The sequence below is a fragment of the Haemaphysalis longicornis genome, unplaced genomic scaffold (genome assembly GCF_048455015.1).
Source record: "Haemaphysalis longicornis isolate Haplotype H1 unplaced genomic scaffold, Haemaphysalis longicornis Haplotype H1 scaffold_13, whole genome shotgun sequence".
Taxonomy (NCBI): Eukaryota; Metazoa; Arthropoda; class Arachnida; order Ixodida; family Ixodidae; genus Haemaphysalis; species Haemaphysalis longicornis.
This window is the reverse complement of record NW_027526233.1, coordinates 68396690-68409905: the sequence shown is the minus strand read 5'-3', so window position 1 is coordinate 68409905 and position 13216 is coordinate 68396690. Positions and strand designations below refer to the sequence as shown.

The following is a 13216-nucleotide window of genomic DNA, read 5'->3' as shown; positions in this document are numbered from 1 at the left end:
GTGCAGAACAATTTTTACTGTAGGGGGGCTGGTTGCCTGCACTGCAATTAGAAACTTTGCTATGCAGAGCTTTAGCAGCGGTAAGGAGTGAGGCCTTTTTTTTTGTTGTTGTTTTTGTCAAACCATTTCAGGCCATTTTTTAATTATCTACTTATATGCTTGAATACTTTTTGTTCCTTTGTGCTCTAGAAGGACCAAGTAGTGCAACTATACCACAGCAGTAGTTTTATCATTGTTTCTGCAATTGCTGTAAACCTATTAAATGTCAGGTCATCAATTATCAATGTTTTCGTAAAATGAAATGCATAAAAAATTGTACTAGTATAAAGAAATTCCATATTTTTGTGGTTTTATTGCACTACTCAGTTTTTGAGCTTCGAAATGCAGCAAAAATAATGCAAATCTGACCAGTGCATCTCGAGATATTGTACCCGACAGTTGACCGCGTGGTAAAAAAAAAAATTGGTTTTGAAAAAAAAAATGGGGCACGAAATTTGGAAACACAGGCAAAAATGGCCATTTAGCCAACTTCAAAACTGGACAGCTTTGTAAATACGTACGGTACAGCTATAATATTTTGCAGGTACATTCTTTTGGAGATACAGATGGCAAATAAATATAAAACAGAAAATTGAATATTTTTGGCAAATTTTTGGTGCTCAAGACCAGTGCCCCCTTTATTAAGGGGGCACATGGGTCCTGGGGACCGGAAAATTGCCCAAAAAAGCACTTTTTTAGGTATCCGTTTTTTCTTGATTTGCATAGTTTTTCCTCCGAAACTTCCGTACGGAGAACAGTACGAAGTACTTATAAAAAGCCATAGAGGCCAGATTTCAACAAAAAAAACTAAGTTTTCCCATAATTCCCCACTTTTTTTTCCACGAGTGGTATCGCAGTGATACGAAAGTCTTGAGAGGTACATCCCAGCATGTTGCGCAGCTAGGAAGGTCGCATCTTTTGCACTGTGAAGCTGAATGTCTAAACCATGCGATATGGGAAGCAGATTTTCCATTCTGTGGTCCAGCAGTTGTTTAATTAGCGTTATTTTTAATTGCTTGGCAGGAGTACTTCAAACCTATAAGTTAGAATTGATGTGAACTTGTACCTATGGGATTGCAAAACAAACAAAAGAAAAGCTGCTTCCCATATTTCATTCTCCACAACTTCTGGTATCTATTCATGCCTTGCTAGTAATTTTTCGTTGCATAGTTTTTTCCCTATTCTCCAGAACATCAAGGAATATTTTTGATAACGTTCGAAACTAATTATTTCGAATCAAAACTAACTGGATATTTGAAATCAGCTAAAAAAACGAACAAGCCCATGAAGTTTCGTCAAAATTCATTGGTAAGAAACAAAAGTTTCTAAAGAGCTGTGCACCCCCTTAACACGGTGGACTTAATATGGCTTAACATGGCAAAAACGGCAACAAAGAGGTTTAAAGAGTAAGTTGGAACATACCCAATGTCAGCTAAAAATGTGGAAAATAAGCATTCCAGACAAAAAAAAAAGAAATAAAGGGTCGTCCGTGTTAAAAGTGCTTATAGGTGAAGCTGTAGTGTGTTGCGGTGTATGGTCATCAACTCTTTTTCTTTTCCCAAGAGAAATGCTTGTCTCGTAAATATGTGCTTGTGACGACGGGCCTCTCTGCAATGTGCTGCGCTGCTTGCTTCCAGGCGGAGAGTGCCCAGAAGAGCAAGGAGCAAGGTCCGACAGATCGGGAGCGGCAACTGGAGCAGCGCTGTGCGGCCCTGGAGGCGGACTTGCGGCAATTGCAGGGACTCCAGGAAGTAAGTGGCCCCTTCCAGGACAGAGCGGTGGCAGCAGGATGTGTGGTCGAGGGCCTATGCTTTGGCACTCGCGTACAGTCGAGCCTTGTTATAGCGAACACTGATACAGCGAATAATCAGATATAGTGAACTAAACACGACTTTTGTTTGGGCAGGCTTCACCTATTGTTTTATAACGAAACTGAAGTCGCGCGGTATCGGCCGTAGCAAAGAAATACCGTATTTATTCCAATCTAGGCCGGGACCCGCCGCGGTGGCTCAGTGGCTAAGGCGTTGCGCTGCTGAGCACGAGGTCGCGGGTTCGATTCCCGGCCGCGGCGGCCGCTTTTCTGATGGAGGCGAAAAGCAAAAACGCCCGTGTGTACGAGATTTCGGCGCACGATAAAGATCCCCAGGTGGTCAAAATTAATCCGGAGCCCTCCACTACGGCGCGCCTCATCGCCTGCGTTGCGTCGGCGCGTTAAACCCCACAATCAAATCAAACCAATCTAGGCCGGCCCTGATTCTAAGCCGACCCCCAAAAGTCCGAAGCCACAAGAAAAAAAAAAAAAAAAAAAAACTTGCCTCAAATGTAGGCCGAACAAAAAGGTGGGGTCAGCGTTCACAAATAGAAAATATGTTTATTGAATATGAAGATACGGTGCTCATTCTGAGTCATCATCGCTGCTAGCCTCTGAATGCGATTCTCGTTGCGGCGCACGCAAATAATTTCTCCTATTGCGTCCTCCCAACGACGGACATTTTTTTTTTTTTTCATCCATGCCGAAGTCCCGCTCGGCTTGAACGTTGACGACAACTCCGCAGCTAAAATAACTTTTCTTTTAAAAGCGGCACCGCTTGTTCAGTGCCATTGCGCTGCCAAAACCAAACCCCACACCGCACGCAGGCCACTATCCGCACAGTTCAAAATGGCGGCATCGCCCCCAGCCCTTAAGTGGCTAATGGCTCGTCTAGTAATGGCTACAATACTTTCTTTTCTGGGTGGAGCTAGCTTCCACTAGCTTCCACTTCCCCAATTTCAGTTGGAAATTGGCGCGTGTTTCAAAATTCTCGAATCCAAGCCAACCCTGGAGTTTGATATATCAGTATTTCAAAAAAAAAACTATCAACTTAGATTCGAATAAATACAGTATTTGGTTCCCGCGAGGCTCAAGGCTCGACAGTTGGCATACTAATAGCAAAATTTAAAAAAAGGGAGACAGAACAACCGTTTTTTAGTAGCTTAAGGCCCATTATTGCGTGGACACTGTGAAAAACTTCATTCCGCTCGGGCTGTAAAAAGCCACCAGGCGAAGGCCTCATCCTTTTTCAGTTAAATAAGAGCGCACGCCTGTTTTGTTGAATGAACTTTGTTCTGTTGTAACTTCACGTTCTCGCGTTCCAGTCTGTTCAGTTTGAAATGCCACAAAGAGACAGATTAGGACTACCTAGTTTATACCGGGTTTGAAGCATAGAACAATGCTTTTCTTATCTAGGATTGTTGCGGGAGCCACATTGCCGATTTATTAGAGCCCATTTTCACCTCTGCGGTTACGACGAATATCGGATATATCGAACTAATTTACTGCCCCGATAGTACTTCGTTTTTATAACTGGGTTTGACTGTATTATAACCGCAGGCTGGGCTGTAACTGGTTCATATTGGTACCGCCACTGAACAGGCGGTAAGCACAAAAGACCAATGTGAGTGGCAGTTGCGAGGCTGACGGGCCCTGAGGTAGCCTGTATGCTAGACGTAGCCCTGGCAGTGATGTGGGCGCAGTCCTCTAGTATGTACCGGAGGAGAATTGGTTGCTGCAGTTGCTTGCTTTCACGGGAGCCGGAGAAAAATGCGGAGCCAAAGTTTTGTAACCTTGCACTTCGTAACGCCAGTGGTGAGATCATCGGGGAGGTGTCAGAAACGGGGGAGTTTGTGAGTTGACCCTGTGCTTGCACTTTCAAGTGTTGCGATTTTGGAACAATCGCAGAATCGTATTGGTGGCTGCTAATTGCACAGAACGGTGTCTGAAAGTGGCTGCTGAGTTTCCAGTGTTGCGTAGTTAATCGTCCCAATTGTGATCCGTGGCCTTTGTTGAGCGCTGAGAGCAGGCAGAGGGGAGAGAGACGAAAGGGGACCACAAGTGCCAACTTCCAATGGGGGAATAAAGCTGGAAGTTAGCATTGGCGCTCATCTGTCTCTGTATTGCTTGTTTGCTCTTTTTGTGCCCAACGAAAGCCGCGGATCGCCGGCCCTTCCGCCGTCATTCTTTCTAAGGCAGAAGTTTAACAGCAGGGCCATCAAACGATGGGGCTGCTCGCATACCTGACAGCTTCAAAGATGGCTGCCCGCTAGTATACGTTTCCCTACTGGTGTTGTCTGAAGTGAACATGGTTGATTATCTAAATTAACCTATGGGTGCTTGTTGTCTTCTTGGTTCTTTTGAGGGGGAGTGTGTTTGCTTACCGGGTGTGTGTGTGTTGTAGCAAGGGAAGGTGAAAGGCCCCGCTACAGTAAAACCTCGTTACAAGAGACACTGTTACAAGAGACACTTGGTTATAAGAGACATTTGAAAGAAGGCGGTTTGGTTGGTTTTCCTATGTTCGCCACGTTAGCAACATTGCATACAAGAGACCTTGGCTACAAGAGACACGTTTTTTGGTTCCCTTGAGTGTCTCTTGTAACGAGGTTTTACTGTATTGGTCGGGGGGGCGAAAAAGTCTCAACCATAAGTGGGTCGGCCAGTTTGGAGGGAAAGCACCTCTGTCCCACTTCTGCTACTTGACCGTGCATGAAACGTGTGTGGTGGTGTGCTAACACGGGTTACTAACGGTGGTCTCCTCCCTCCCTCTCTCCCCCTCCCTCTCCTCCCTCGCCCCTCCTCGTTCCCGGTGGCCACGCAGACGACGTCGGAGGTATGTGGGGTGCAGTTTGCCTTCTCCTGCATAGAGCGGACGTTGCCCGGCATAGTGAACGAGGTAGCTAGCATGGAGGGAGTGGTCGCTACTCGTTGCACACGAGGGGTGCACAGCTCGCCCTGCTCGGCTCAACGCTTGCTGTGTGTGCGGGTGGGTGGCTCTCGGGGAAGGTGGGGTGGCACCCTTCTTGCATGGGTGGGAAGGTGGCCGCACACCCTCCGGGGAGTGCTTTCTCTTTTTTTCAAGAGGGGCGCTGTGTGTGCGTCTGCAAGTTTTGGCTATCGCATGAGGCAGTACATGAGGCACTGGCAAAATTCTCGTGGAATTTGTGCAGTCTTAAGAAGAGAAGCACGGGGCCGTGTGGCGAGATTTTTGCACTTGCTGGTCTTGGGGGAGGTGAATTGCAAACTTTGCTCGAGGTGGGACGCTGGTTTTGAAACAACTTTAAATTTGTGAAACTTGTCAGTCTTGCTGCTTTTTTTCCCCCACTGATTTCAAATATCCCATTATCTTTTTCTGCTGGTCAGTTCCCATGATAATTGAAGATAATTAGCCATTTTTGGAGGGACAATACACAAGACAGTGTTGGCAATAAAACTGTAATCTTCACATTTTCCAATCGTATGAACCCTGGTGAATGCAATAATCAGAGCAGTTTTTTGATGCATCATTTGGAACTGATTTTACAGCTCATTAAACTTCTGTGTGTGAAATGGGCACTCAAAATGGTTCCTTGCCACTGGTGCCTGAAGTTTGCTTCAATTATTGCATTCACCACGGTTCATGGTATTAAAAATTTGAGGAGAACTTTTATGACCAATGCTGTTTTGTCTATTGTTCCTCCAAAAATGGCTAATTATCTCTAGTTATCGTGGGAACTAATTGACCGTCTGAAAAAATAGTGGCATATTTCAAAAATTAGTGTGGAAAAAAGCGGCAAGACTGACAAGTTTCACGGAGCTTACTTGAAAATTAAAAAGTTGTTTTAAAACCAGTGTCCTTCCTTGTTAAGTAGGCAGTGAAAAGTGTGCCATAGGTGCATTGAGAAGTGTTTTCCCTCGAGGCTAGGCTTCCTGTTTTCGACTTGCATTCTACAACGGGTGGTGACATCCCCTCGCCTTTTTTCTGAGGTTCCCCAGAAATGTTGGCTCGAGTTTGAGGGCGTTTATTTTACAGGAAGTAGGTCTTGCGCACTCTTTTACGGTATGTTGTCACCATAAACTTAGGGGTGTAACCAGTAAGGTTGACAAAGAGAACGTTTTGGCGACATTTGGCTGCAAATCAGCGCTGATATGCGAAAAATGGGATCGTATAGCATTGAAGGTCGTAAGCACTGAAACATAACAGGCGTGTGCGAGAGATTTGGGGTTGAAAATTTCTTAAACCACGTTTTTCTTTTCTCTTGCGTCTCTACATCAAGAAGTACCGGATCTGTGCAAAAAGCAGTTTTTGCTTGCAAAGCAAGTATTAAGTGGGTAACGGTTGGGTCGAAACAGTTCTGAATTCGAGTGAATAATTTGCAGTTAGTAAGAAAACTAAAATTTACTACGTATGATGTGTGCATCAGTGACTGTAGTGAAGGAAAAGAATATACCTGCACTAATGGACTGTGAAAAAAAACTTCAAGCGTAATATAGGTTGTGTAAAAGCGTGCAACATGTTGTGGCATAGCATTGAGAATTGCAGAGGGGTGTAACTGTGGAAGTAGGATGGCGTTGAGGGCGGGAGTTGCCCGGAACATTTTTCCGGGGCATTTGTGGCATTATGCATAACTGAATCACAAGCGCTCGAGTGCTGTGATCGTTTTCGTGCATGGGAGCTTTCTCAGTGTAGGGGATGCACTTTTTTGAGGCTTGGTGCACGGCACAGGACACACTGTACTACAGCATGTCTCTCGGGGGACGTGCCTGCTCTTGTAGCTGGGGGCGTGCTGCTGGAACTTGGTATAAACCAACCTCTTGCGCTGTTTGTGGCCCCCCGTTTATTGGCGTTGAAAGTAGTTTCTAGGCGGGCTCAAAAAGGGGGGTAGGAAGCAGCTTTTGCGGAGCAGGCCCTTGGTTGACGCAGGGTTGAGGTTGTTGGCCGATCTAAGTGGCGGCAGGTTTAATGGTGAGGTTGGCTTCAAACCGAAGATGAAGCGCGTGGTCCACGGGACTCTATTTGACGTCCAACGCAGGATCTGCTTCCAACGCGTTTGTAGCTGCTGTTGGTTTGTATCGCTACGTAGTGTTCTTTGGTGAGCTGTCCTGTAGATCGCTGCTTGAAGAGGGAAGGAGGGTATTTGAGAACGTTGATCGAGGGGCCACGTGCCAGGTGTCTTGTCTGACCTTTGTGCTTTTTGTGTGCGAGTCGAGGGGGGAAGAAGCGGTGTCCTGTCGAACAGCCCGTGTCTCCCCGCTTGCCCACAGATGCAGGCCAAGCTGAAGGAGCTCCAGGCCAAGCTGCAGGACGAGGAGGGCGAGAAGAAGCTGCTCGAGCAGAAGTACGACGAGGTGGGTGTCTGTGCCGTGCCCGTTTGGTCGTCTCCTGGGCCCTCTCTTGGCCAATTGCACCTGTTCTGGCTTATTACAGCACTGCTTGCAGCGGTGGCCTTGCGTCGCAACACACTTTTGATCAAATGGGCCGTCGTGCTTGCCTAATACCCCTGCTACGCGGCAGTTCCAAAGGCCTTGCAACGACCTTTGAACGAATTGTCTGTCGAGTGCTCCATTGTCGATATGCGGGGGGCATTAGTGAGCTTTCGACTGCCGATTGAAGCTTGCCATGTTGCACGGGCGTAATAGCTGTGCGTCACGGCATATTTCAAGCAACAGTTGGGTGCTTATTAATAGCGAGTTAGTGCACCATTCAATAGACAACGAGTTCGAAAACCTTTGGGACAGCCGGCCGTGTGGCACAAGTGGCCACTGCTTTTGAAGAGGCCTTTCTTTGGCTGCCACACGTCTCATTCGGGGCTGTCCCGAGCGTGGAGCTCTCCTTAGCACGCCCCCCTCCGTAGCTGGGTGTTGTGCAGGGCAGATAAGAATTAAATTTATTCCCGTGCAGTTGCGCTGATGGGATTCAGGCGGGGGTGGGCAGTTGAAGCAAACCTGGTGTGGAGGGTTTTGTCCTTTGGGTTCCTGCCTTTGCACGAAAGTCGTTCTTTCAAACTTTGGCGATGGAACATCACTTTGCGCACTCTGTAACGGTACGGAGCTATTTGAGGCAGCCAGATTGTGTGCAAACGCTTATCAAGTAAGCGATCGTCCGACCATAGTGTGAGAGGCGACGCGGGCCAGCGAGGGCCCGAGACGCGACCAAGGCACTCGAAGGCAGAAAAGTAACTTTATTAGCGAGGCAAGGCGCCTCGAGGAGCCTCTCAAGCTACTACCGCCGGCCGCGCGCCGCACACTCGCTCTGCTCGGCTTCGTGCGCGCTTTCGATGTGGCAGGCAGGGGTCGCCGTAGTCTGTGCGCTTGCGGCGCTGGCTTCTGATGTGTCGGGCAGGTGTCGCTAGTAGTCGGTGCGCTGGCTCACATCAGATTGTGCGCAAAGTCAGAAATGAACACCGTATTGCGGTAAGTGCCTTCTGGGCACCTTCTTTTCATAATTGTACCGTGCCATGTGACGTGGTGTTTACCTTCTTTGGGGCCTGTCACTGAGACGTGTTTTTTGCCCACCCTCTCCCGTGCCATAGGCCAGTCTGTATGGGGAGTTTCTCGAAAAGGTAACTGACGTATCCACCGTCACTACTATTTGCAAATCCCTCTTACGTGGTGACTCTGTTCGAGCCCTCAACCCTGAAACCGTTGTTGTGCATGTGTGTGTGGCCACGGTTCTTGCTGCTTCTCATTGCTGTATTGGAATGCAAGGCTACTCTGAGCCCTTCAAATAGGGGACGACACTTTTTTTCCTTCCTTTGTTTGCTTCCCTTTTTTTTTCTTATGCTACCTGTCAGTCTGCTTTTTTTGCTTTGACACTAGTGGCCATGCACTAAGCTCTCAGTGGGCGGAGTTAGGCAGGAATGGTGGGTGGACTAAAATAGTAGCTGCTTTGTGAGCTTTGGTTGGCGGTAGGGGGAAAGGAGTGTGCATGGGGTGGCCCTGCATTGCAGAAAATGATGAATGAAGCCCACAACCGATTTGTTTAGGTTATACACCTATGCTAGCGCGTTCGCGTGCTTGCAAGCTTTGGAAGACTGGGAATTTCGTAGACTTCTGAGGCCCCGTTTCTCGTACTGCAAGTTTAAGTGGCAGGTATCGCGATGTTGCAAAGCGTGAATGAAGAGTGGGACTTTTGTTCTAAAGGGAACAGATTTCGTTGGTCACTCTTACAGGTGGGATGTGGGCGTCGGGGCTCAAAAGCTGGCCGAAAAGATTTTTTTTTTTCCTTTCTGTTTATTTTTCGCACGTCACGTTTTTGTTTTCCACGTTTTGCGTTTCGTGAGTTATCGAAATTTCTCTTGAAAGTCGTCGTTGAGGGGAGGCGTGGGTCAGAAATGCCGCACTTTTGTTTTTCCAACAAGATCAAATCTGCCATTGGCCTGATTTGCGTAGCTTTTGCCACGATTCGGGCAGTTCACTTAGATAAGATTCAGTGTTGCAAAAAAAAAAACACCTCGCAAATGCAGTGTTCTCTTCACGGCACGTTTTTAAAGTAACCTTCTTGACGCTTGCGGTCTTAATACAATTTGGTGGCACCGATGTGAGGAATTTTCTTTTGCTCGAAGGAGAAGAGTGTTGTATGCCAGTATTAGTAATGTTGGAATTGCACAAAAAACGTATATCCAGCTTCCCAGTCGCGCATTGTGTACTTGTGCTGCGCTGCATATAGCATTTTGGCGATTCAGTGGCCTCGTGTTTGCGGCAGGTTTTAAAGGGGCCCTAAATAGGCTGCCGAATCTTACGATTTTGCGTGCGCAGTCACTGGAGTACTATCCAAGGAACGTCATCCCGCAAAAATTGTTTAAATGCGTTAAGTATTAGCCAAGTTATCGCTCATTAAAAGGGGCCACCCATAAGGCCTGGGGCTCTCCTCCTCTAGTAGCTCCTCCAAAGCACTGTGGAAGCCGCGACGTCATCGACCCGGCGCAAGACCACCGAGAGAAACAAAGCAATCCATCACCCTCCTTGATGCACGTGCAGTCATTGGCTGCGCCAAGCCCTGCGCGCGTTTTTTTTTTTTTTTTTTTTTAGCACTCGACGCGCATGCTCCGCCCACCAGATTCCGGTTGCACGGTGAGCGCTGTCGCTGTGGTTCGCGTTCGCGGCGCCGCACTGGGCAGTGTCTCGTGCGTCATAGAGGCGCGTCAGAGCGGGAAAGAACTGCGTCAGAGCGCGCAAGTGTGGCGGCAAGGTATGGTTGGTGAGCCAGGAGAGAAAGTGAAATCTTTTTTTCGTGTTTGTGCGGCCCCTGCTTTACGCAGAGGTGTAATATTTGGTACACGTTGTCGTGAAGGGGTACTCTAGCGATTGCGCAATTGAAATGGCGACCTTCCAAAACCTATTTAGGGCCCCTTTAACACCCACAATCAGCCAAAAGTCATTTGGCAAATTAAGATAAAAGAAAGGGCATATCTCTCTCGACTGTGGTGACATCAATGCATTTGGCTATCAAATGATAAGTGCAGGAGTTAAAGAACTGCAGCTTTTGTAAAGGCCTGCCAGGGACATTTATTGAGAGGGAAGGCCACCCTGTCTGCACCGAATGAAAGGCCAGGCAGTCAAAAGCTCATTTGCAAGTGAGAACAGCGATGACTGTGCTATTGGGGAATTTCAGAAATCGTGGCATCTTTGTAAACGATTTTAAAAGCTCTTTCCCTAAAAGTGCATTTTAAGAGCTTCGTTGCTCATGGAAGGGACAGGACAGCAACCAAAGGGAGGGGATTTTGACCATGTTTTATATTTCAATCCTTGAGCTCTGCAGAAGGGTGATCTCAAGTTTTCATTGCAGGGCTGTGCTATTTTGTGGCACTGTGGTTACAGCAGGTTCGGCTTTGTGTTAATGGGTATGTTCGAAAATATTGTTATCTGAAGAACTCGCGAAGTTCAAACGCTGAGAATTTCATTCCCTGCTGGGTGCTTTTGACCACAATTTACGAGTATTCAGAGCTCCCTCCTATGTTTTGATGCTGTGTTTCGAAGTTACCGTAAAAACCCGCGTATAATACGAACCCGCGTATAATACGAGGTGTAATTCGGGGACATCAAAATCAGAAAAAAAGTTTTCATCCGCATATAATGCGAGGTAAAGAGCACAGAAAACATTTATTTGCACTGCAGTTACCGTTCAGTCTTTGTCAGTTTTCGCTGGCACCGTCTCCCGACGTCCGTTTAGTCATCGTCAGGGTCGCTGCCGCTGTCTGCTGGAGTCGCCTTGTCGGAAATGTCTTCCCACAGAAAGTGGTCCTCAGTGCTATCAAGGGCGTTCGAGATGCCGCATTTCTTAAAAGAGCGACTGACGAGCTCCTCTGGAATGCTGGCCCACGCATCCGCGATCCAGCCACAAAGCACCGCTGGAGAAACCCGCGTCAGCCATTCGGTAGCTGTCACTTACGGGTATCCTGTCCTCATCCACTCTTGGTAGCAGGACCCGATGCAGTCTTTGAGAGGCTTGTTGATGCAAATGTCTAGCGGTTGCAGCTGCTGGGATGTCATTCCTCCTGGCGTGACAATGAGTTCGGTGCGGGGTTCGTGCAACAACTTCTTCACGGAATCGGCCAGGTGGCAGCGAAAGGCGTCCAACACGAGCACTGACGGGAATCCCCAACAGTGCTCCAGGCCGCCGACACCACACAAACTTTATCCAGTCAAGCACCAGTTGCTTTCTCCACCCACGAATGCTGCCTTCGGTAACGCCGAACTGCCGTCCTGCAGCGCAATTTCTGGTGGTCTCGGCACATAAAATAACTTTTCTTTTAATTGCCGCCGAATACTGTTTTAGTGCACCCGACATCTTGATAGACTTGCGGTGAACGTGCCAAGATCCTTCGCGTAGTCACAACAATCAAAATGGCGCCGGCTGAGAGAAGCAGCAGCCAGCTAACGCCACAGCAAGATGGCGCTCCCTCCGCTGAAACCGAAAGTGCAAATTCTCGGGGGAAAACTTTGGGATCCACATATAATACGAGGCACAAATTTAACAGAGTAAAATTTGGAAAAAAACCTCGTATTATACGCGGGTTTTTACGGTAACCTTTGGAACACAGAATATTGAAACTGTGATCGGGACATTTTAAAATCGACCATTTGGAGCCTTTTCTAGCATGCCTGCTACGTTTCATTACAGCATGTATAAAAAAAAAGTTGGCTGTGATCGGCACCACCCCCTTATTAAGCTTTCTGCTTTTGACGACATTGCAGTGTACATTAATGGACAAATGGGATGCGAACACAGAAATATGAATGTGAGCACACAAAATTGAAAAACTCTCTCCGTTGAGGTCTGATAACAACAAACTATTGGTATATTTGGAAAGCCACATTTCCCAACTTTGTTGCTGCCATTGAGCGACGCATCGTTTTAACTTGCATGGAAAGAAATTGCGCCATTTGTGCGTTCCGGTCCGTATCTTCGTGATTGTGTTTCATTTGTCCGCGATTGCACATGTGGGTAGATGGCATGCTTGGTGCCTGCTGCATCCCCGCCTAGCATGCCAAGGTGGCCTGAAAGCTTGTCCACTTTTCCTTGTTGGCCTTTCAGTTGTGAAGCGCCCGTGTCGTGAGGAGAGCAGCATGGAGTATTTGTTTGATTATACGGCAAGGGTGCAGTTTGGAGGGTAAAAAAATCGTTTGTGTTTATATATATATGTATATATATGTATATATATGTATATATATATAGCGAATCAGAATAGGAAATGAGGGACTCGTAGAAATAACACAGAAATAAGGATTGGCAGTCAAGAAGACCTCGGAAAGCAAAGGGGAGGTTGTGGTAGGCCATTGAAACAGATCAAGAATTTGGAAAGAAAGAAAGAAAGCGAAGAAAAAATGCCCGCCAGGTGGGATCCGAACCCTTGACCTCCAGAATACCGGTCTGGTGCGATAACCACTACGCTACCGGCGGGGCGATTTTCCTCCCCGCTTTCTGGGGTATTTATGTCAATGTAATTTTGTTCCTGTGCTTGGGGGTGGTAGCCAGCGCCACTCTGACTTCTCGGGGTGAAGGGGACCTTCTTTTTAATCCCCGCGCCGTGACTCGAGGGTCTACGACATGTCGAGAGTGGTCAACCAGCGTTGAACCCTCTTAAGCTCCCTATGGCACCAAGACTGCCAGAACAGAGGCCCTCGCTATGCATGTAGCGAATCAGAATAGGAAATGAGGGACTCGTAGAAATAACACAGAAATAAGGATTGGCAGTCAAGAAGACCTCGGAAAGCAAAGGGGAGGTTGTGGTAGGCCATTGAAACAGATCAAGAATTTGGAAAGAAAGAAAGAAAGCGAAGAAAAAATGCCCGCCAGGTGGGATCCGAACCCACGACCTCCAGAATACCGGTCTGGTGCGATAACCACTACGCTACCGGCGGGGCGATTTTCCTCCCCGCTTTCTG

General features: G+C 47.5%; 1 protein-coding gene across 9 annotated transcripts in view; it reads left to right on the top strand.

Moving 5' to 3' along the window:
• Positions 1-13216, top strand: part of LOC144164326 (uncharacterized) — an 82944-nt gene that overhangs the window by 43047 nt on the left and 26681 nt on the right. For 4 of the 9 annotated variants that reach the window (XM_077694829.1, XM_077694828.1, XM_077694821.1 and 1 more), the window contains exons 15-18: positions 1677-1790; positions 4671-4745; positions 7094-7177; positions 8362-8391. In XM_077694829.1, coding sequence (XP_077550955.1) covers positions 1677-1790; positions 4671-4745; positions 7094-7177; positions 8362-8391 — 303 coding nt within the window. The remainder of the gene's footprint in view (positions 1-1676; positions 1791-4670; positions 4746-7093; positions 7178-8361; positions 8392-13216) is intronic. The other 5 variants (XM_077694824.1, XM_077694825.1, XM_077694826.1 and 2 more) reach the window with 5 other exon arrangements.